The sequence below is a fragment of the Phoenix dactylifera genome, unplaced genomic scaffold (assembly GCF_009389715.1).
Source record: "Phoenix dactylifera cultivar Barhee BC4 unplaced genomic scaffold, palm_55x_up_171113_PBpolish2nd_filt_p 002232F, whole genome shotgun sequence".
Taxonomy (NCBI): domain Eukaryota; kingdom Viridiplantae; phylum Streptophyta; class Magnoliopsida; order Arecales; family Arecaceae; genus Phoenix; species Phoenix dactylifera.
In genome coordinates this window covers 223-22,950 of record NW_024069491.1, presented here as the reverse complement: position 1 = coordinate 22,950, position 22,728 = coordinate 223, and the positions used below count along the sequence as shown (strand labels likewise).

General features: G+C 38.9%; 1 protein-coding gene and 1 pseudogene across 2 annotated transcripts; one reads left to right on the top strand and one right to left on the bottom strand.

Annotated features, from left to right (window-relative positions):
* Window positions 1-1,114: 1,114 nt before the first annotated feature.
* Window positions 1,115-13,851, top strand: LOC120109463 (annotated as a pseudogene). Its single transcript, XR_005510350.1, has 7 exons — window positions 1,115-1,275; window positions 1,354-1,461; window positions 3,617-3,698; window positions 12,773-12,901; window positions 12,978-13,120; window positions 13,205-13,291; window positions 13,421-13,851. The product of XR_005510350.1 is annotated as a proteasome subunit beta type-1-like (transcript).
* A 3,750-nt stretch (window positions 13,852-17,601) lies between these two features.
* Window positions 17,602-19,783, bottom strand: LOC120109466 (pentatricopeptide repeat-containing protein At4g22760-like). The gene is given in 5 exon segments (XM_039123226.1): window positions 17,602-18,430; window positions 18,432-18,480; window positions 18,483-19,091; window positions 19,094-19,245; window positions 19,247-19,783. Coding segments are annotated over 5 exon segments (1,593 nt in total). The 5' UTR covers window positions 19,516-19,783; the 3' UTR covers window positions 17,602-17,916.
* Between the last annotated feature and the right edge of the window lie 2,945 nt (window positions 19,784-22,728).

Here is a 22,728-nt window from a genome sequence, read left to right as displayed (position 1 = left end):
GTTTAAACGGGTCAGACATCTAAAACTCGTATCCGACCCAATTAATAAACAGGTTAAACGGGTCTACCTGTTTACGACCCGAACCTGTTTAGGCCAAATCCAAACCTGTTTATGGCGAGTCGAACACGGGTCGGGTTGGCGAGTCGGGTCATATTTTGCCACCCCTATGATGGACCAATATTCGGTATGCCAAAAAAAATTGTTTTGTAATATATCGATACAGTGCTAATATGGCACCGATACGAGGTTTGATATCGAAATAGTGAACCTTAGTTGTATCGGTCACTTCGAAATATTATTGACTAGTATGGGGCATGAGCTGTTTGAGTTGTGTTACAGAGGAAGCGGAATCACAAGTCAGTAAATAAACTAAGGGCTCGTTTGGTTCGTGGGAAAAGAAGGGGGAAAGTGTGGTCAACGGAAAAGTAATGAGATGCCTCTTGTTTTGTTGGAGTTTTCCAAGGAGAGAGCTGAGAAAGTTGTATTTCCATGGGAATATGATTCCCATATTTCATGGGAAAGTCTTTTCCATGAGAAACATGGAAAAGTTACTTTCCCATGAGGCGAGAATCACTCTATTTTTACTTTTTTCCAAAAAGACCTTTCAGCATTAAAGACCTAATTTTTATTAAGGGCATTATAGAAATTATACATAACTTTCCTAGGAAAGTGGATGGCCAACCAAACATAAGTACTTTGAAAATTTGTCACTTTTCCATGGTCAACCAAACATGCTAAAAGTACTTTTCTAGGCACCCTCTTTCTACGAATTTGTTTCCCAGAAATTATATTCCTAGGAGGAAAAATACTTCTCGCGAACCAAACGAGCCCTAAAGGCCAATTTGAATTCATTGCCTTCTATTGGAGTAGTGTATATTTTTTAAAAAAACTAATAGTGAAGCCCATTAAATGGCTGTTATATGGCCAATCATACTTGGCCTGTATTATAAGATTCTTCAATAAATATTCTAGTTCGATTGTTAGATATTTCGTTTTCTACTTGACCTGAGTTTAAAAAAAATATGGCCTGAATACTGTCTGGGTTCGGATGTGACATAGGTCCGACCCGAATCCGACCCGTAATACAGACCCAAACAAAACCTTTCTTTCCCAACAAGAAATAAAAGAGAGAAACGAGACCCTAGCGAAGGGGAAGCAAAAGCAAGCAAAACCCAGCGGTTTCAGGCCTCTCCCTGTTTCATCCCCTCATCCTCCTCCCCCCACCTCAACCGCCATGGCTTTGAGTCGGAACTGGATGTACGAGAACAACGGAGGGTAACGCCTTCCTCTCTCCGGCCATCTCCTCTCTTTGTTCTTGGAATCATCTCCTAACATTGACCGTCTGATCCGCAGCACATGCGTAGCGATCGCGGGAGCGGACTACTGCGTGGTGGCCGCCGACACGAGGCTGTCCATCGGATACAGCATCTACACCCGCGACTACTCCAAGATCTGCAAGCTGTACAGCGCCTCTCCTCTTCCTTCTTTTTAAATCGATTTCAAGCTCGTAATATTCATTAAATTTGGTTATCTTTTCAGTGGTTAGTTTAGGGTTTGATGCAATATTTTGATTATTTTGTTTGCTGAGGTTTTGATTTTTCACATTATGCATTCTAAGATACGGATTTTGTAATCTATAACCAATTCATTAAGATCGCATCTAATTTATGTGAGCTTAGTTAGAAGGTTAAAGGAAATGGTTAACTTTGGCTTTGTAGAGATAAAGATTATGCCGCGAATGGACTTTTTCTGCAGGGAAAGAAACCACTGGCTGCAGAAGAAAATTTATATAACGAATAATCCCCTCAAAAGGAGTTAAATTTGATGGTTTATATGGGCCATCTCGTAATTTTACTGACAATGATTTATTTCTGACTTCTTATGTGTTTAAAACAGCATGCAGATCTATTTATAATTCATCCTAGGGCACAATGAGTATGGGCAATAGTTAAGCTACTTAGTATTTCAAGCAAAACTAGTTAAAATCATTAGACATTTTTGTTTCTTTTACATGCTACATTTTTCTTAAGAGTGTTGGTTATGTGTTAGCAAAGATTACCTATATTTACCCAAAATCTGAAAGAAATGTCGAATATGTCTATTTTGTTTTCTTGTACCTTTTCTCACTACTTCCTTACTGAATAGTGCTTGAATTTGATAACTGGCATTTCTCAAGGGTCATAATTTCTGTGCAAGTGCCCTCCTGAACGGTGGATTTTATTTTTTTTTCTTTCAAGATGGTGATCACATTTATTTGCCATCTTATTTCTTTTGTCTTTTACGATTAACCTTTTCTTACACTTTATCTTCTTCATATTCCTTTAGTTCAGCTTTTCCCCATTCTTTCTCCTGCTGCATCTTTCTCCTGCTCCATTCTTGCTTCAAATATTTAGATCCTATCTCTTTATTCCAGTGCTCCATATTCTAGTTTTAATAGATTCTGCTTTCTGGTCATCCAGTATTATGTGCAGAATATTGAGATTTGTTTAAACAACTGGTCATATCTGGGGGCAATTGGAAAACTTTGATAGCAATTTAGCCTCCAAATTAGTTTAAAGAGCCTAGAAACCCTAGAGTTGCATCAAAATCTCCTAAGGATTTTGTTTGTCAGTAATTCAACCATAAAATCTTCAGTTGATTGAGCCTTCTGCCTTCATGATTACTGTGCATCATTGGACTTTACATTGCGGTTCATCAGTTCATCCATCCAATTTGTCTTCCCAGAGAATATCATCTCCTTGCATCTTGCTAGCAACTTGTTGACAAGTTTATTTTTTTTTAATGTTTACTGGTTATCCTTTTTGTGCTGAAATTTCTGCATTGATTTTGATGTGGGCTGCTGAAAATTCAAAAATTGTACCAAAACTCCTTGATTTATTTGATCAAATGTTCCATGGGAATCATGCACTTGTTTTTAATTTTGTGCTTCTCTATGTGCTTCAGTTCAAGATCCATATTATGAATACCTTGACAAGTCATATTTTAATGGATCAATGATGTAAATCAGGCTTAGCGAGAATCAACTTTCTTTCCCAGCTATTTTGATGGAATCTGATCGTAGGTTCATAACTGGTGGGATTAATTTTAAATCTGACATAAATTTGACATCTGGAACAAAATTGAAAAAGGAGGTCTGAGGGTTTAATCTCTATTTTCGTGGCTCCTCCGTTATCCAAAGGACAAACCCTCGTCAGAATTTCTTCTGCCTTATGGAAGAAGAACCAATAAATCAATCAAAGTTTTGCGAAAAACTGATTTTAGTGCAATATATTACTATTCCAAGACTCAGAGTTGACTCTAACTTTGAAGCCCTATCGTATGACGCATGCATCTATGGTGTTTTGCTTAGTGAGAGCCATTGCTTTAGTAATAATGAGAAATGTGAAGAGACATAACAAAAGAACCCTGCCTTCACATGGGTTCCACTTATGTGAATAGTGAGTGGCGATTAATTTTACCTGTTTTACTTGGGCGATGAATCTCTATTTTACTCCTAAGGTGACTATGTGGCTTTTTAGTTTATGAAAAGGAACATATTTCTGTTGCTATATTTGTTTTTTGTAAACTCTTGAGTCTTCCACCCTGATTACTTTATTTTGTTTGTTCGTGTATATAGGGCAGAAAAATGTGTATTGGCATCTTCTGGATTCCAAGGTGATATAAAAGCTTTGCAAAAAAACTTGGCTGCTAGGCACTTGGTTAGTTACCAGAAGATTCTAATGATACTGCATTCTCCATTTACTTGTTACATATTTGAACTATTCTTAAGGCAATTCCATGTGTTTTTTTGACCATTAGACATATTTAATAATATTTGAAAGATATTGTCATGAGAATTGCATATCCATGTTCATGCCAAACTTTTGATTCTCGCATATAAGATTTTAAGATTTTGACTTATTGGACATTATGCATTTCAGCTGTATGAAGCCTTATGGATTTGATGAGGTGTACCTAAAAATAATTTTGTAGCTACTTGCATCATTATTTCAAGCTTTTTTGTTATTAAATATTTATCAAACAATAAATGCCACAATTATGGCTTAAATAATCTTTTGCAATCATATTTGATCACACTAAATTTTCTTTGAAGTTTGTTTCTGATTTGTTGGACGTTGGTGGCTGAAGCATAGAGAATGCTTCCATCATTGGATGCCCATGAGGATTAAGTCTAAGTCATATAAAGTATGAACTACACTCTATCACTTCTAGCTTATTGGATCTACAGATTCCAAGTATACTAATTATTCACAGATCGGATTTTACATACCTGAGATTTCTAGAGAGTCTTCACCCTTTTCCTTCTGACACTTCTTAGCCTGTTGTAAAGTTGATATCCCTGAGTCTTTATTGAACGAAAACTTATAAAAAAAAGATGTATTTCTGATAATTTGTTGCAACCAATTCTTCATCCGTTACAGTCTTTTACAGCTTTTTTTCTGAACAATGTGGACTGAAGCATACACGTGCATCTTGAGTATTGTTCAATCACTGCATGCAGATGAGGCTTAAGATTGTTCCAATAATAGTCAGACCTGTGGTGTCTTATGAAACTGCTGATCATTCTTAAAGAAGGCACAATCGTTATCCAAGGCTCATCTTTTTGTTAGGCTTTACATGGTGCCTTGAGGCTATAATCTATATAGATATAGGCACACACAGGTAATTAAGAACACCATGATGTCATATCAAGGCTAGCAACTTTTTGATATATGTTCTTCAAGACTAGCGGAATATATAGTGTTAGAATTTTCATTGTTAACATATTTGACAATAATCAAGCTTAAAGGCAACTCTCGAATCCTTTACATTGTGGACATCTAAAATGTGAAATATTAGATTGTTCTTACCAATGCTTGGTATGATAATCAAGTCCATACACAAAAGCAAAACCTTGTAATGTAGGTACATACATACATACACACACACATACATCCTAGTTCCTCTATTTTCCTTCCTCCTATCTTGTTCCATTCTTGTGAGTCTAAACTTGAGGTGGTTGCTGTCATTGTGGGGAGATGAAGGGTGGCGGCAAGCGATGGAGAGGACGAGCAGTGGGGCAGGGCAAGCAGTGGAGATGGTAAGAAAGGAGTGGTGAGTGGTGGAGAGGAGTGGAGGGTGGTAAGTGGCAAAGAAGAGGAATGATGAGGGGTGGAGAAGAGTGGTGAGTAGTCGAGGAAAGGCTGACAATGACCAATGGAGGAGGGAGCCGTGATGGTGAGCAGTAGAGGAAAGGACAAGGTGGGTGACTGACAATGGAGGAGAAGGGTGATGGCGAAAAGGTGGGGGTGGGGATCAGGGTAGGAGTTCTTTTTTTTTTTTTTGGCTAAACAGAGGAAGAGTTCGTTGTCCAAAAGTAGGTCATTACCGTGTGGGCTCGAGATGCCTCCTCATGATTTGGACCGTCAATCAGGCCCTGCCAAGACTAGGATTGAAGTCTTTGGGCCTGAACTGGTAGTTATTTTTTTGGGGGCTAGGCCTGGGCCTGAAGTGGGTCAGTTTGAGATGGCCCATTATCAATCCTATATATAGAGAGAGATTTGGACGATAATGTTTGTCGTATCACCCCAAACTGCTTGGTTTAGGATGTATCATTTCCATATCAGGTTGGAACCCTCACGAAATATCATCTGGGTCCGTATAGGCCTCGAACCAACTGTACCACCTCAAACCCTACTGTATCGCTTAGTACCTCCCAAAATCGAGGTGCATATCATACCATACCTATCGATATTGACTCGTATCGCTAGGTTTCAAGTGGTACCATGATAAAAGTGGAAAAAGTGGTTGGGTGCTGGCTTGGTATGGAGTGTGTACCGTACCAAATCAATAATGTATCAATATTAGCATCCTGCACTGGGATTGCAAACCTTGGACTACACATCATGTTAACTCTTTGGAAAAGGAGTCAACAATTTAAAACCAAGATACAATATTCAAATTCAAGATCCAAACTATGGACATGATCTGCATTTTAGAAAAATGCTTATAAACCAAAATTCATATGTTTCGATGGTTCTAACCTAATCATCAGTAGATGTCAAAATGGATGGTTTTACTATGTTTTGCTATAATCTGATCATTAAAATCTAGTGAATTTAAATCTAGCCATATTTTAAGATATGTAGATCATGATTCATAATGTGGATTTTCAATTTATTTGTCCTTATTACGTATTTTACCATACTAGAACAATTGATACCGTTCATTTTTATACTGATTTGATGCATAGGTTAGAGACCACTAAAATAGGAGGATTTTAGTTTCTAGGTATTTTTTTTCGCAGTGTAGATTATGTTCCATAATTTGGATCTTCAATTTGAATGGTCTATCATTGATTTATAATTGTTTACTCCTTTCACAAGGAGTTAATATAAAGTTTGTAGTCCAACTCATATTTTTTGTGCGTGCATGCATGCATGTGTATAATATCAATACACTTCTTCAAAAAAAAAAAATTTGTTAAACATCCACCTTATTTCTTGAGAATTGGCGTGTAAGTCCATTTGCTCTATTACCTTCCTGCCTCCACTTCGGAAATATTGATTTTATAATAAAGATGACCCATGTTTTATCATGAAATTGTAGAGATGTGGATATTGGTCTTTTTGATTTGAGCAAAATTAGATGTGGCAAGCCAGCAAGAGAAAGATGACAATGGTGGAAACTTATTATGTTAGATATGATTGCAGAAGGATGTGATTGTAATTTGGGGTCACAAGAAGCAACTTTCATGAAGTTTTGACCTTAGGCAGACTATATGTTGTTTCATCATCATTGTTAATTTCTTTTTGTTCTCAATCCTTTGCTTTTCCTTTACCTCCATTGGCTTTTGTGGTTGGTGGGCATGGGTGCATTCATGTGAGTGCGCGGCATATGTGTGGCTACTCAGCAGTTGGATCAGCAATGTGTTTGTTGAATACAATTGTATCCGGTCATTGTGATTTTGTTGAGTGCCTTAAATCAGTGTCACCTACAGGCCTTGCCCCTTTTGTATCAGTTAGCTTGATGAATCAAATCATGATCCACCATGTTTTGAGAATGTCTTTCTACATCAACATTATTGATGTTATATTCTTGGTCATAGTTGCTCTTAGCGAGAGAGGGGTTTATCAGTTAATATATAAGATCAGTTGGCACATAGGGAAACAGAGCTCATTGGTTGTGTAAATTAAAATCATCCAACAAAGGAGAACCTCCTAAGGTTTCTTTGGAACATCTAGATGAAAAAAGAAGGCAAAACTTTGCTATGGGAATTGGTGTCCATTTTTAGGCACAACTTTACAAAAGATAAGTTAAACTGAAATCAGCATTATGCTATATTTGACTCATGGTTTACATAATCCTTGTAACGTTATTTAGTGCAGGTACATGTGAAAAATACAGAAAAGATGCTGTAAAGAATATCTGTGATAAATTACAAGAATATACGAGACAGTAAGCTGCAAAGCATTGACTATGGAACAATTTAGAATAGACCCATAACATTCAAGTGAGAAGTTGTTGTATGCTAATCGGTTTTACAACTCTACATGTTCTTGATGAGGGAAATGATAAAATGATTGAGTAGAGCACATCATTTGCTGAATGCTAACCTTGACTGCACCAGAAAAACTGTTTTATCTGAGCCAGCTTCATAAATGCAAGCTGATACCAAACCTTCTACTTAATAGGATACTAAAATAGCAATGATAGTATTGGTGGGTTGCCAGGCTAATACACTTTAAGCATGGTGCCAACCTGCCTTGAACTTTTAGAACAATCGAAGTATGACTATCTTTTGCTGCTGCCCTTTCCAGGGACAAAAACGCATAGCATATAGGTGCATACCTATACATGGGTAAAATTATTTCTTTCTTTCGAGAACTGGCAATAAGCTACATGTTAGATAATACGTAGAGAAGATTACTAGGATAGAAAAGGGAAACTTTAATTGTTAAGGTGATAGACTGAGGGGGAAATAGAGAGATTTTGCATGAGAAAATAAAAGAAAAGTCGAGATAAGTTGTCGTCATTTCTCATGGTTGTTGCTGCCTGCTTTGTGAGTAGTGTTTGCTTGCCAGGGTGGGTGCAACATCTACATGGAGTTCTCTAGTTGTTTGTTACAAGTGGAACTCCAAGGTCGGCTGGTTGATTCATAAAAGAATGTATAAAGGTTGGAAGAATCAGTATCAACAGGTGTGCCAGCCAGCGATCAATGCGATACGAACCACGAGAAGGGAGAGGAGAGGGATGGAGAGGAAGGAGATGGAGGGGGAAGAGAGAGAGGACTCACCATCAGAGAGAGGCCAAAGGGGGATGCTGAGATGGTCATAGATAGCGAGGAGGTCGTGCTCGGCCTTGTCGAGGGCGTGGAGCTTGGGCTTGCAGTTGGGCTTCGAGTAGTAACAGATGGATTGGAAGTTGATTGGGGGAGGTAGTGGTTTTTGGACCAATGAGGCTCGCGGAGGGAGAAGAACGACAGAGGGCGTTGAGGTGGAGGCGGAACATCCACTTGTGCTCGTCCTGGAGGGCTAAGATGGAGCGGAGGTGTTCTCGGAGAGAGATGGAGAAGGAATTGATATTGGAGATGAACCCAACTTGTAGTCCCACTTCAGAAATCGCTGGATTGGGTCGGCGGCGGCGGCGGTTTGATGGCACGAATCCAGAGGAGGGGGTTTTGTTTGAAGGAATTAGGTTTCAGTTGGGGAGGAACCCTAACCCTAGCACCAGATGGAGAAGCGAGAAATTTATTTTGGTTTTTAAATTAGTGTTTCAAATTTGGGGGGGGGCAGCAATCACCGGCGAGCGGAGGAGGGAGGGAGAGGAGGCAACCATGGAGAGAGAGAGATAGAGGAGAGAGAGATGAGATGGGGTGAGAATAGAGATGGAAGAAGGGAGAAGAGAGGGGGCATGTGGAACCCTTGAGAAATAGAGAGAGGGAGAGACAGTTTACTAGGGTTTCGAAGAGGGGAGAGAGAGGCATGGTCGGCATCGTTGAAGAGGGGAGAGGTGTCGGTCGATGAAGAGGGAGGGAGAGAGCACGAGCGATCTCAAAGCTTCAATTGAAAGGGTGGGGAAGCTTTTATAAAGGAACCGACCGAACGGCTGAACCATCTGGGCTGGTGTGGTTCGGTTCGGGCAGACCACCTAGTTCAGGTCAGTTCGGCATTCTTGGTACAAAGGTTCCTCAAGGTAAAATGAGAAGAAAAAAAATTCCATGGAACTAAAGCTCAGAGGTGAAGCTTTTGGAGAAAGAATGATCCGCAAAGCCTAATTCTGATGGTTACCACTAATGTATATCTGTTCATGTTGGTCCTTGTTCTTGGCCACTCTTTTGAATTGTCATTTTGTGATGCCTCTATTTCTGCTGAGATATGCTGCTGCCCCTCGTGCAAGCTCTTAGAAATCTGATGTGTCAGACCCATAATAGCCGAAATATCCTGCCTAAGGTGCTGCACTCTGCTTCCCAGTCTCTCAAGAGATTCCCACACCTTCTGCCTAAGCTTCTTTTGTTTTTTGAGAGACCTGCTTCGCTGCACCTGCAACCGAACCCTCTCCTGCTTCCAGTTGAAGTAACTAAGGCCAAAGTGCTGCTAGTGCAAAAACTCAGATTTTATCATTTCTTTCAGTATCGGGCTTGATCCTAGGGCATGACCTTCAGATATCAGATATTATTCAAAAAGAAAAGGTCTCAGGTGAAAGACGACAATCCCTTAAACTCTTGCTTCATATGTGGTAGAAATGGTTGTTAAGGAGTTTATAACCTTATCCTCTTTTCAAGAACCATCCATTCACAAGGTCTTGAAGAAGCCAGTATAGTTGTATTTTTAATGAAGAGAAGTATAAACTGCAGGTATGTTTGGTGGAATTGTGGGATAACACAAGCCAGGGTCAGTCTGCAGAATATGTCCTCACTGTTCTTTTGGTGATTATGGTGCTTGTGATGTCAACCTGTGTCAAATCTATGAGCCAAAATAATAAGCTTTAACTGATTTTACATTCCATGAAAAATTCATGAAAGATCAAGTCATATGTCCTCTATTTATTTTATTTAGTCAAAAGTACCAAGAGTTGGTTTTGCTTGAGCCAATGGTTCGGGACTATTTTTAGGGGCATGGCCTTTGTAAACCTTATATTTGAAGCTTACACGGGCATATATTTATGTATAAGATGAATCATTAGAATTCTCGTCTTACTGGTTGGACCATTAACCTATTTTTGTGCAACTCCATCCATCTTGCTGGTATGATACCATCAGGGTCTTTCTCAAAGTTATGCAACATTTCGTTTTCGTCTGTTTTTGATAACTAGGAGAGGTAAATTGCCTCAAGTAACTCTTTTTCTATTCTTAGTAATCTTCTTATCCATAATACAACAGTGATTCTGCACTTTGACTTTCAGAGCATGACCCAAAAAAATGCTCCGGTTTGCTTCTTATATTTCTAGTTGTCGTTCGTTGTCTACAGAACCAATTTGTCTGTAGGGTCTCCATTCTGACATGATTGTAGCTGAAAATATTAGGATGTTAACTTTTTGACCTGTGAATCTTTCAAGGTGATGTCTTGCAATGCGTCCAGAATGCTCATGCTGGATGGTTGTGATCCTCCATTTGAGTTCATCTGATGTTGTGGTCTGAACAAGCAATATCCTATCAGTTTTTGATGGTGATCTAATGGCTCTTCAGATACACTGTGAATGATGGTGGTTATGGCAGCATAACTCTTAAATTTATGAGAGAGATATGTATGGATATATAAGTGTATTTATCTTCAATATAATTTGATGTACCATGATATAGTAACTGAAATATAGTTCTATAACTGGGTGCATTTAGCTGAAACTGGTTATTCATATGGTGGCTACTATTGACTATCAAGAAAATTAGGTGTGTTGCCCAGAGATGGTCACCCAAGGGGGGTGAATTGGGTGTTTTAAAACTTTTTGACTATTTAAAAAATAAAACACGCAATGTATGAACTAAAGTAAAGATGGAGGGATGAGAACAGTCAATCGCAAACACGAGGTTTTATAGTGGTTCGGAGCTTCCACTGCTCCTACATCCACTCCCCAAAGCACCTTTGGGAATTTCACTATAATCCAAGATTACAGTCCGGTAGTTTTGCGAGTGCACTACCCAACTCGTTGTTTTACACCGGGCTAACACGAACCCTATAACCCCAATTTAACCTAGGCTTGGGACGCCTTTCCCTTGTTCCAAGTCCCTTGACTGGAACAAGCACATATTGAAAAAGTTTTACAAGGATTTAAAAGCTCTAAATAAGCCAATATAACAATGATAACCAATAGAACCCGGAAGAACCCTTTTAGCCGTTGGAAGCGTGGGAGATGATGGTTCTTCCGATGTGGATCGCGTTGGCTTGAGTGTGAGCTTTGAATCCTGAGCGGAAGAGAGTAGTCGAGCTTGAAATCAGTTGGGAAGCTTGAAGGCACTTGATTTCTTCACTTGAATGCATTAACTCCCTTGAACCTCTCTCTCTCTTGCTTCTCTCTTGAATGATCTTGTGTTGGGTTGGTGAGAAGTTATTGAGAAGCACTTAAGAGGTCCCTTTTATAGCCCAAAAAGCAAATATAGCCGTTAGAGATAAGTTAAAGGGATTTGAAATTCAAAACATCCTGCAAAAAGGTGTCAGTCGCGTCCCAGGCGCTCTGGAGACGTCTCCGCTTCAACGCGAGACGTCTCGGCTGTAAATTTTACTTTTGACGTTGTTTGGGGTCGACTCGGCGCTTTATGGGACGTCTCGGCTTGTTTGCGCTTTTTGCATGGGGACGACTCCGCTGCTTCGGGGTCGACTCCGCTGTTATATCTCCGAAAACATGTCTTCTGGAATTCTCTGAGAGAGTCGACTCCGCTCTTTCAGGGGACGTCTCCGCTGCCTTAACACCGAAAAGACATCCTCTGGAAAACCCTGAGAGAGCGACTCCGCTTACCTCCGGGGACGACTCGGGGAGGTTTACTTTTTACTTGCGGGGACGACTCCGCTTACTGTGGAGACGACTCGCGGCATATCACTTGAAATCGGCCTTTCTGCCGCTTCTGAGAGGTCGACTCCGCTTACTGAGAGAGTCGACTCCGCTATCGCGGGGACGACTCGGCAGGTGCCAGGGGACGTCTCCAGTCGTGCCAGTTCTTCCTGTTTGTGCCAGAGACGTCTCTGAGACTTCCGGAGACGTCTCGGCTGTCCCTGATCTGTTTTCTTCAGCTCAAACTTCTTCAATAAATTCATAAATTATGGAAACTTGCCTAGACATTCTTAACCATATCTTTAATTAAACACATGAATCCTCAAGTAAATTGTTAAGATAAATGGAATTATTACTCTAGTGTTTTGTATTCATCAAAATCCATTAGGGGGTCAACAAGGTGGTTCCTATTATAGAGTTTTTTCTTTGAAAAAAAAAAAGTTTATACTGCTGCAATATGGTGTCTCTAATAGACAATTATTTAAGAATATGGGTTTGATGTCAAGGTTCATTAGGTGCTTGTCTACTGTTTTGATTTTTCCCATGCTGTCTTGTAATTAAGAATCTTGTCACCGCATATAATTTTGTATTGTGTGTTCTTAATGTTTACTCCACATCAAATGCTGCTTTTTTTTAAAAGATTTGCGGGATCTAGATATATTAACATATAATAGATCAAGTATTTATACTCCTGCGGCACCTTGGCCTTCAATGGTCTTGAATCTTTTCTCTTCGTACCTTCAATACTTGATATGTAAAGTAGGATTTTTTCACAACACCTTTTTATTTAATTCTGGCAATTGTGCAGATCTATCAGCATCAACACAACAACAAATGAGCTGCCCCTGCAATGGCTCAACTCCTCTCAAATACCTTTATTACAAACGTTTCTTTCCATATTATGCTTTCAATGTTCTAGGTGGACTTGACAATGAAGGTATGGTCGGTCATTTTTGTGCTTTGCTTTGCTTTTGCTTTCTGTGTCGCTTATTCCTTCAAACCCTTTTCACCAGGGAAGGGCTGTGTGTTTACGTATGATGCTGTTGGGTCCTACGAAAGGGTTGGGTACAGCGCCCAAGGCTCAGGGTCAACACTCATCATTCCTGTTTTGGACAACCAACTTAAATCCCCTAGTCCTCTCTTATTGCCTGCAAGGGTAAGGTTCCTGCTTAGCTCAAACAATCAACTTTGTTATCAGATATTTTATCAAGGATTTTAGTTCGCTTGTAAATCTGAACAGGATCCTGTGACACCGCTATCAGAATCAGATGCAGTTGATTTGGTAAAAGATGTTTTCGCATCTGCAACCGAAAGAGATATATACACTGTATGGTTCACAGATTTTGCACTTCGATCCATTTCATTGTTGTCATGCTATCAAAAGCTTCATTGCTGACGGTTTATTGGGCACATTTTTTTTTGATCTCACTGTCATCTCTTTGTGATAATTTTACAGGGAGATAAACTGGAAATAGTCGTCGTCAATGCATCAGGTATACGGCGTGAATTTATAGATCTCAGGAAAGACTAATGTCACATAATTGTGGGCTGCAGCTGTGACTCAGTTTTCAGAGCTGGGAGGTCTTCCAATGTCATTGTCATGGTGGAGCTGTGCTCCTTCCTTGGTGATTGCCCAGATTTAGCCTTTATCATCCCTCAAACATGTTCTTTTGCTTTGAGATATGGATTCTTTCAGACCAACTGAAGTAATGCATGTTTTATATGAACAAGGCCAGAATTTGTCATTTATATTGGCATTTTATCAAGTTTTAACCGTTCTCTTTTCCTTCCTGCATGGCCTGCCTTCGGGACTTCATATCTAGAGTTTGAACTGTAGCAACTTTATATTGAGAAAATTTGAACTCTATATTCAGAATCTGAACTCTATATTTAGAATTTGAACCACGGCATTTTGGGCATTGCATTCATTCTCAAAAACATTGCCGATGCTATACTTTGCCACAACCGAGAAGTTTGCATGTGTAGGTTTTGAAAAGAGTATGTGCAGGTGCTTGGGAGTGCAAATAGCACTATATTCCTGAATTTAGGTGAAATTGAAGGTTATGACAGAATTGGTTGTGCTGCAAGTATGGGTTATGTTGTTGCACTAAGGTTATCTTTAGAGCTTGGCCCTCTGATGATCGACCTCCGTTCTTAATTCTAGCTACAACATGATATAAATGCCAAAACAATTTACTGAGTAGCATATCATCACTTGTGAAGTGAGATGAACCTTTTTCCTATAACAAAGAGGTGAGGCGACTGGGAGTTCAGGAAAGATGGTCTTGAGTTATGTGAGGTGATAAACATTGCAGGAGATTTTAATAAGAGAAGCATGGGAAATTTTCTTATAGGCCATGAATGGCCAACAACCATGAGATCAATACCCTTACTGATTTTCTTTTCAACAGGGCGAACATGCCCTTTGATTAAAAAAAATGGCGGTACCAAGTTCATGCTATTGTGGGGATGTATACAGTCTTATCCCACATGCGGAGAGACTACTTTTTTGTTTCAAACCTGCTTAAGATAATTTTACAGCGTGCCCAACCAAATGTGACCTCTCCTAGACTGGTGGCCAAGCATGTGCTTTTGCCTGGGGCTCGACTTAATGCAGAAGCATTCAGTGATGGCCTGATGGTTAGAAAGATCAACTGATCTATTCCATAGAAATGCATATGAGAAATAGTTTGCGCAAAACCAGTGTTTGGTAATTAATTTCTATATACATTTCATATTGCCAACTTTGCTCATCCTGTATCTCATTCGATTCAGGGTGTGTGGTCCACAATATCTAAGGTTATTGTGAGATAGATGGCTTCCTTAGGGACCAATATGCAAGAAGTTCCAGCTCCCCTAGTAAGAACCAATCGCCCTGGGGTTCCAATAATCCATCTATCATGTCCCTCAATTCAAGATTTCCTCTTGCATGCATGGCATTCAAAGATGATCCCTAGCCACTTAGGTGGAAGATCAGGCTTCTGACTGGTTGGTCTCTCTGTTGGCTACATGAGTAACCTCACAGCAGCTATATATTCTGGAGGAGGATGATTGATAACTAGGCTGGAGTTTAAGTTTAGTAGTTGATGCAATTCATTTATGTTTTTTTCAGCTTTCACTCTCTGTGAGCTAAGGAACTACGAAGCCCTTCATAATCCGCCGGAAAGCGATCAAGTTTGTCTCTTATGTCCAATTTTCACCATCCTTGATCATGATGACTGTGTCACATACATTGCTTAACCCTCCACCTATGCAACTGAGTTGTTTTTAATTGTTTATTAGTTCTCAGACAATTTTCAGTTTCGCTCTACTCTATATTCTTCTTCTTTTTTTTAAGTAGAGAGCTTAGAACTGCATCCTGAACACTGGAACTCTTTTTATATGTATGATGCTGCCATTTGTCACTTTAGAGAATGGTTTAGGGCTTTTTTTTTTTTTTGTTTTTTTGTTTTTTGCTGCGAGGGGACATATATGTTCCTAAGTTGGTTAGAAAGTCATAAATTAAATTTTGTGTCTTTACTTTCCTGCTTTTCCAGACAGCAATCTTCTGATGTTTCCTCTCTTACCAGTAGGGAAGTTATCATGGATCTCTATCGTCATGTGGATATGGCCTTAGAAGTACGAAGCCAAGTACATTGCTGAGTACTTCTTATTCCTAATTTCCTTTTTCTCGTTTACGTTTCATATGGTTATTCGTAAACAAGTATAAGATGCTAGTGTATCAGTTTTCTGCAGCAAACTTTACTAGAGCATGTATTGTTAGAGATTGTATGAATGATCATGAAGGTATCAAGCAGAAAGGACTGCATAAAGTTAGCTGGAAATAAGAGCATGTCCTGAGTGCAATAAGTCCAATGAAGCTTGCATAAGGTGTTGAAGGAGAAATTGACTTGAAGGTACTTATCAGTTCTCTCTATTAATAGTTTGTATGTTCATTTCTGAGCACATTGTATTATTGCTTCCATTACTAGTCTGATTGTTGTGTTATTTGCATCTGGCATTGCATAACCATCCTGGAATTGCTTCCGAGCAAATGCATTCATGCAATACCAATTCCCAAACAGCTTGTGTTGGTCTCTAACCAAGCTGACTGATTTTAATTTCTTCTGACACTAAAAGTTTCCAAGACTACTGAAGCAGCCTGATATGGGTTGAGGTAGGTACACTCAGATCAGTGCTTCAAGAGAGGCTTAACAGTAATTCACAATCATATTTTAGATTGATGGTACATAAATAAAAATATAAATGATTGACTGCTTAATGAAATTGAAACGCATATCGTGCCTGTAGTAACAAAGCTGTATCACATACTGCTATCTAGTTACTAACATGATCTCAACTTGACAAGAAGAGAGTTTCAGGGACACTTTTCTCGCAAAAAATCAAGCATAAGCAAAAGTTGCAATTGGTCTTTGAGAACTACCAAGAAAGCAGAAGTTCCAATGCTTTAGTGATTTAGATAGCCGTAGTAATTGGTTTCTCAATGTATACCAACAATTAGGGGGCAGGGGTAGGGTGGCAATCAGGTCGAGTCGGATATGGATCAAGTTGGTTGCGGGTTAGATTAAAAATTCGTCAATTCGAACAGACTTGTTTATTAAATAGATCAGAAATTCCAATCTAAACCCGACCAATTTATTAAATAAGTTGAGTGGATTTTTAACAGGTCAAATGGATTTAAATGGGTTAAACATGTTGAGTGGGTCGAGTTAAATAGGACAGAAATAGGTTAAACAGGTTAAATAAGTTTTAAATGGATTTAATGGATTAAGCGGATATCTAACCCAACCCAAACCTAATATTAAATGCATTAAATGGGTTAAACAGATCATATATTTGAAACTCAAACCCAACCTGAATATTAAATCGGTTAAATGGGTCGACCTCTTCATGATCCGAACCCGTTTAACCCAAACCCAAACCTGCTTATGACAAGTCAAATACGGGTCGGGTTGAGATTTAAAATTCAAGGTTCATTAATTGTAACTTTCCACTTCTCTTTGGCATTTTCAAAGAGTTGGCAAATCAGGCGCCTATATGTAACAACAATTAATCTCACAAACTGGAGCTCCTTTTCGTCAGTGATAATATTAGCTATTACATATGGCGCAAGATGCATGAAGTTATTTACAAGTAAGATATTACACTTAACTAACCAAGAAAACAGTCTCCCAAATGTCCTGTTGGGATTGGGCTAAGAACAGCTTCATTGAACTCATACGCAGGTTTAAGATATTAAAGTCTTGGAAACAATGGAAAACAAAGCTCAAAATCATCCGAGTTAATACTCAGATATAACATACCTAACAATTCAAACAGCTTCTGGTGTCGAAAAAATCATGTCAAGATGAATGTATGACAAAAACAGTGCCCACAATTGTACGATCAAAGGACCCAAAGGTTCCTGTTCCCAACATTCTCAATTGTATGCTCCAAGTACTCCTCCAATCAATTTGTGAAGTATCCCCTGTCAATGGCAATGTGAGATCACAATGCGGAGTTAAAAGACACCAAAGCTATTCGGTGAAGGCAGCCAACATTATAATACCCATATAAGAAGCCAGTGAATGTTTCTCTTCACAATCCCACAATTTGACGGTGCTAAATCAACTCAAGGAGCAATTCATGCATTTCATATACTCAGCCAAGACATGCAATTCCTCCATTAAAGTGGTAATCAGCCATGAAAATCTAGATTTCAAGCAAGGAATACCTGAGAAGTGTTTGATGTAGCTAAATGCTAGCACTTAGTTGAACCTGCTGTTCATGGATTCCATACCTTAACCATGCCAGCCTTACTCCAATGAAATGTCATTGGCTTTACAAATCACAGTATAATGCATCAACATCAAGCATTTTTTAACTCTGAATCGCAGCATAACAGCGATCCTACTGTGTTCGAACAGAAGGGTCTTCATGTGGATTGCACCAAGCTAAACCCTGGGATCTTAGTTAACCCTTTTCCACCATCATCTTCCTTAGTCTCTTCGCCTTGTCCCATTTTCCAGCTTCAGCATAGACGTTAGCCAGGAGGACATAATACCCACTTGCTTCAGGCTCCAACTCAAAGCAATTCCGAGCAGCAAGCTCCCCAAGCTCTACATTGCCATGCAACCTGCAAGCAAGAAGCAAGGCTCCCCATACACCAACATGGGGACGCATCGGCATCTTCCTAATCAGCTGATATGCTTCTTCCAACCTTCCACTCCGACCAAGAAGATCTACCATAACTGCATAGTGATCGGCCGAGGGTGGAATCTTATGCTTGGTCCACATTGAAGCAAAGCATCTGCGCCCTTCCTCCACCAAACCAGCATGACTATATGCTGTCAGAAGCCCAACAAAGGTTACAGCATTTGGTGTTATTTTTGCATCCAACATCTCTTTAAACAAACTAATTGCATCCGAAGACCTCCCATTTATGCCACATCCCAAGATCATTGCACTATAAGACACTAATTCTCTTTTTCAACCCATCAAAAAGCACAAAAGCCCTGTCCATTCCTCCACACTTGAGTACAAATCTATAAGAGCAGTACTCAAATGATCATCCAATTCGATCCCAATAGAAGACATATATTCTTCAACCCACAACCCAAATTTCAAGTCCCCCAACTGCGAGCAAGCCGATATGACACTAGAAAAGGTCATCTCATCAGGCTGCACGCCCACATCAGGCTTCCGCATCCTGTTGAACAACTGAAGCGCCTCTCTGGGGCATCCGTTCTGTGCATAACAAGCGATCATCGCATTCCACACATAAAGATCCCTCCTTTCCATCTTGTCAAATAGCTCCCTTGCAGATTCAACATCCCCGCTCCGCGTATAACCAGAAATCATCGTGATCCAGGAAACATTGCTTCTCACGGGCATTTCATCGAACAGTTCTCTCGCCATTGCCATATTCCCGCGATTTATATACCCGCTTATCATCCCGTTCCAAGAGGCAGGGTTCTTCTCGGGCATGCAATGGAAAAGAGCAGCAGCGCGGTCCATGTCCCCAGCCTTGGCGTACCCGGAGACCATCGAGTTCCAGGAAACCACGTCCCTCACTGGCATCTCATCGAAGACCCTCTGGGCGGCTCCCAACTCTCCGGCTCTTATGCGGGAGGAGAGGATGGATTCCAGGAGACGACATTCTTCACGGACATTTCGTCGAACACCCTCCTGGCGGCGTCGGGGCCGTCGAGCTTAGAGTAGAAGTCGGCGAGGGCGGTCTCCGGGTAAACGTGGGAGCGGAGGCCGAGCTTGTGCAGCTGGGCGTGGATGGCGGTGGCGAGGGCGGGAGGGGAGGCGGGCGCAGGCCTTGAGAGCTGCGGAGGCGGCAAAGGGGTCGGGGCGGTGGCCGGTGCGCTGCATGCGGGCGTAGAGGGCTACGGCGTGGCAGAAGCGGCCGAGCTCCACCGAGGACCGGATCGCGCGGGTCCATGAGGAGGCGTCGCCGGTGGTTGCAGAGGGAGGCCGGGGAGTGGAGGCGGAGAACGTGAGACGGCGGTGCTGACCGTTGGAGGGGATTATTCTTCTTCTCCTCCGTCGCTGGGACGCGAGCATCCGGAGGCCGTTAGTTCTCTTCCGCACTCGACCATGCTTCCAACGTTTAAATTAAAAACATACGCCATTTTATCAAAATAATATTTTTAAAGATTGTTCTTATTATAATATTAAGTTTCCCTACAATGTTTGCTCGAGTGTCTTCACCGAGATAAATAAATATTTATTAATCTCTCTAGTTTGATGTTAGATTTCATTAAATCTAACACCTCCCACTTCAAGATTCTGGGTATCATGCACATGTAAGAACCATATGGCTTTGTATAATGAGAATAATGACTGTTATCGGATTCTTCATAAAAATTTATTTAGTTAAATATTATTCTAATTCAAATCTTCTTTTAAATTTAATGAAGATATTATATTAATTAATATAGTATAATATCATCAAAGCTATGTAAAGCACCCTTAATGTATTGGTTAGGTTATATATTCTCAGACAACCATTGATTTATATCTAACTTTTTCTTTTTTATTTGCTACAGCAGATGAACTATACTTATACCATCTAATATGAATACATTTAAAGAATCAAAATATAATAAATTTCGGAATGCTCTAAGCAACTCGCTCTCTTTAATCCAAGTCCTCCAGAATGGCCAACTTCTTGGCTTCGATGTCAGGTGACTTGCACACCCACTGTCGTTTTGGATGATCCGATGGAACTGTTAAAAGGCCATAAACAGTACCTTGAAGGAGTACTTGAAGGTATTGTTCTTCTCATCTATCTTTATGCAGAGGTATTATTGTTACATTATCTAAATTAGAGTGGTTGTGCCCAAGAATGTCCAGTTCTCTGCTACTCATAGGCTAAAATTGCTCTTGTAATCTGATTCCGTACTTGTATAGGTGAAGAAGAAGCAGCAGTCATTTATTCAAGCTCTGCTTGCATTGGAGAAGGAAGTTAATGATGTGCTTGGTACCATGGGTCTTATGCCTTCTTCCTCTTCTGCTGAGGAAATCCAAGATTGTAGACTGGAAACTTCATCTCAGCTAAGAATCTCTTTTGCAGTCTCCAGGTTTATTTGCTTTTTTTTAACCTCTCTATCCAATTTGATAGGTTTTGAGGCAACTCACGAATCCTCTAAAGTTTTCAGTCCAATCATCCAAACATGCCCTTAATAGGATTAACAACCGAAATCATAGACCACCACTCCCAAAACTCTTCATCCTCAATCCATATAAGACCTCTATCATATATCTTATAGTAAAAAATGATGCACAAAGTGAAATAATCTGGATTGCTTAATCTACAAATATTATGATAATAAATGGTATGGCAAACTAGAAAACCTGCACAGTTACAAAATGCAAATTTACATTCTTGGCATACTATCATTATTCATAATTGGTGTCCAAACATGAGATGATGGTTGTATCCAGTTAAAATCACCTTATACTATTTCGATAAAATCTAAATTGCATTATGAAGCTTTTAAAGGATGAACTTCTCCTAGTTCTCTCCCTTAACAAAAATATGTGACATTTATTTACTTAAGATGGGAATAGCATGTAGGTGGAAGTGTGGTAATGATACACAAAGGAGCTCAATCTTCCAAATATTATTCTCTTAAATATAGGATCATATTGAAAAAGTTGATATGAGACTCCAGCTTTTAAAGGCTTTGAGTTATATAATAAAATAAATATTTGCGAGTGGTTTTTGTTGTCTTATAAAATCTATTTCTTGAAATCGAAGGATGCAGTTAAGAAATATTATTTATAGGTAGGATTTTTTTGTTTTGTTTTGGTGACAGCAAGAGCCCTCAAGAAAAAATTCAGAAAGAGAGCTGACATCAGCTGCTTAGTTACCTTCAAGAAGTTGATTTGTAAATGAGAGATTGCCCTTTTGACGAAGAAGTATGTACTATCAGCCTATATCCCCATCAATAAAAGAAACGTGAAATAGAAATTAATCTAAACTGCTTTAGCAAAAAAAAAAAAAAATAATCTAAACATGCCACGCAAAAATAATAAATTTAGAATATGCATTTAAGAGTTTCTATGTAAAGAATAAATTAGTTCTTCATTTGAATATAGAAGAGCCTTTTCATTTGATTTTTGTAGTTTGATATCAATAAAATTTTGAAGTATAAGTAGCCATTTGTTCCAAAAAAAAAGCAAGTACAAGTAGTCATTTTAGCTAACACCACATTAAAAAGAAAGTCACCTCCACAACGTACCATTTATATAATCTTTCCAGCCCTCATTCGCCGGAGAAACATTTTACCAGAATTTTTCATCTTTATTTTTTAAAATATATTTGGATGCCAAAAAAAAAACTGTTTGCAAAATTTATTTTCACTACAAAACTAATAAACCTGAAAATTTTATACTAGCTTTCTAAAATACCTTCCAATCTTATAAAAATATTAATTTTTATTTTCCTTTTCCATGAAAACATTATACGATAATTTCATAGGAATCAATAATTAGTTAAAATATTATGAGCTTTCTAATAAAAAAATGGTATTACATGCTTGAAAAACTTTGATATTTTAAGATTATATTCATACCATAATATCATTCTACCAAATTAATAAAATAATAAATGAGATAAACAATTGTATATATATATATATATAATTAAATATAATAATATTAAAAAAATAAAAGTTAAAAATATAATTATTTAAATAATTTGATATGTTTTATAATTGTAAGTACTCTTTGGAGTTCTCAGCCCCTTCTTTTCGGGTCAAGCCGAGGGTAAGCCGTACGTTAAAAAAAAAAAATCTTGCTGAGGATAAGCCGTACGTTAAACAAAAAATCTTTTTACATACATATCTTTCTAAATATTAAAATTTACATTAAAATCCTCCTAAATTGATTTTTGCACGTATATCCTTAAAAAATATTTGCTTTACGTGTATATCCTTTATTTTCTATTTTTCTTGCATATGTGCTCACACCATCTAACGCCGTCAAAAAATTAGTGGTTTAAAATTAAAAATAACTAAAATATCTGTTGCCCAGTAGATACAACCCAAGAGGGGCGGGGTGAATTGGGTCTTTTAAAACTTTTATGCTACTTCTAAAACTTTTGATTAACTATGCTAAGTTGTAGAGATGCACAGTGAAAGTTAAACTTAGCAAGGATTTGATGTATAGACTTCGACCTTGATTAAATATGCTTGCAACTAAAGGATGTGCGGATAAGAATTAAGCAAGCAATTTATCTAAGTAAGTAAGTGTGTTAGTTAGACAATAACT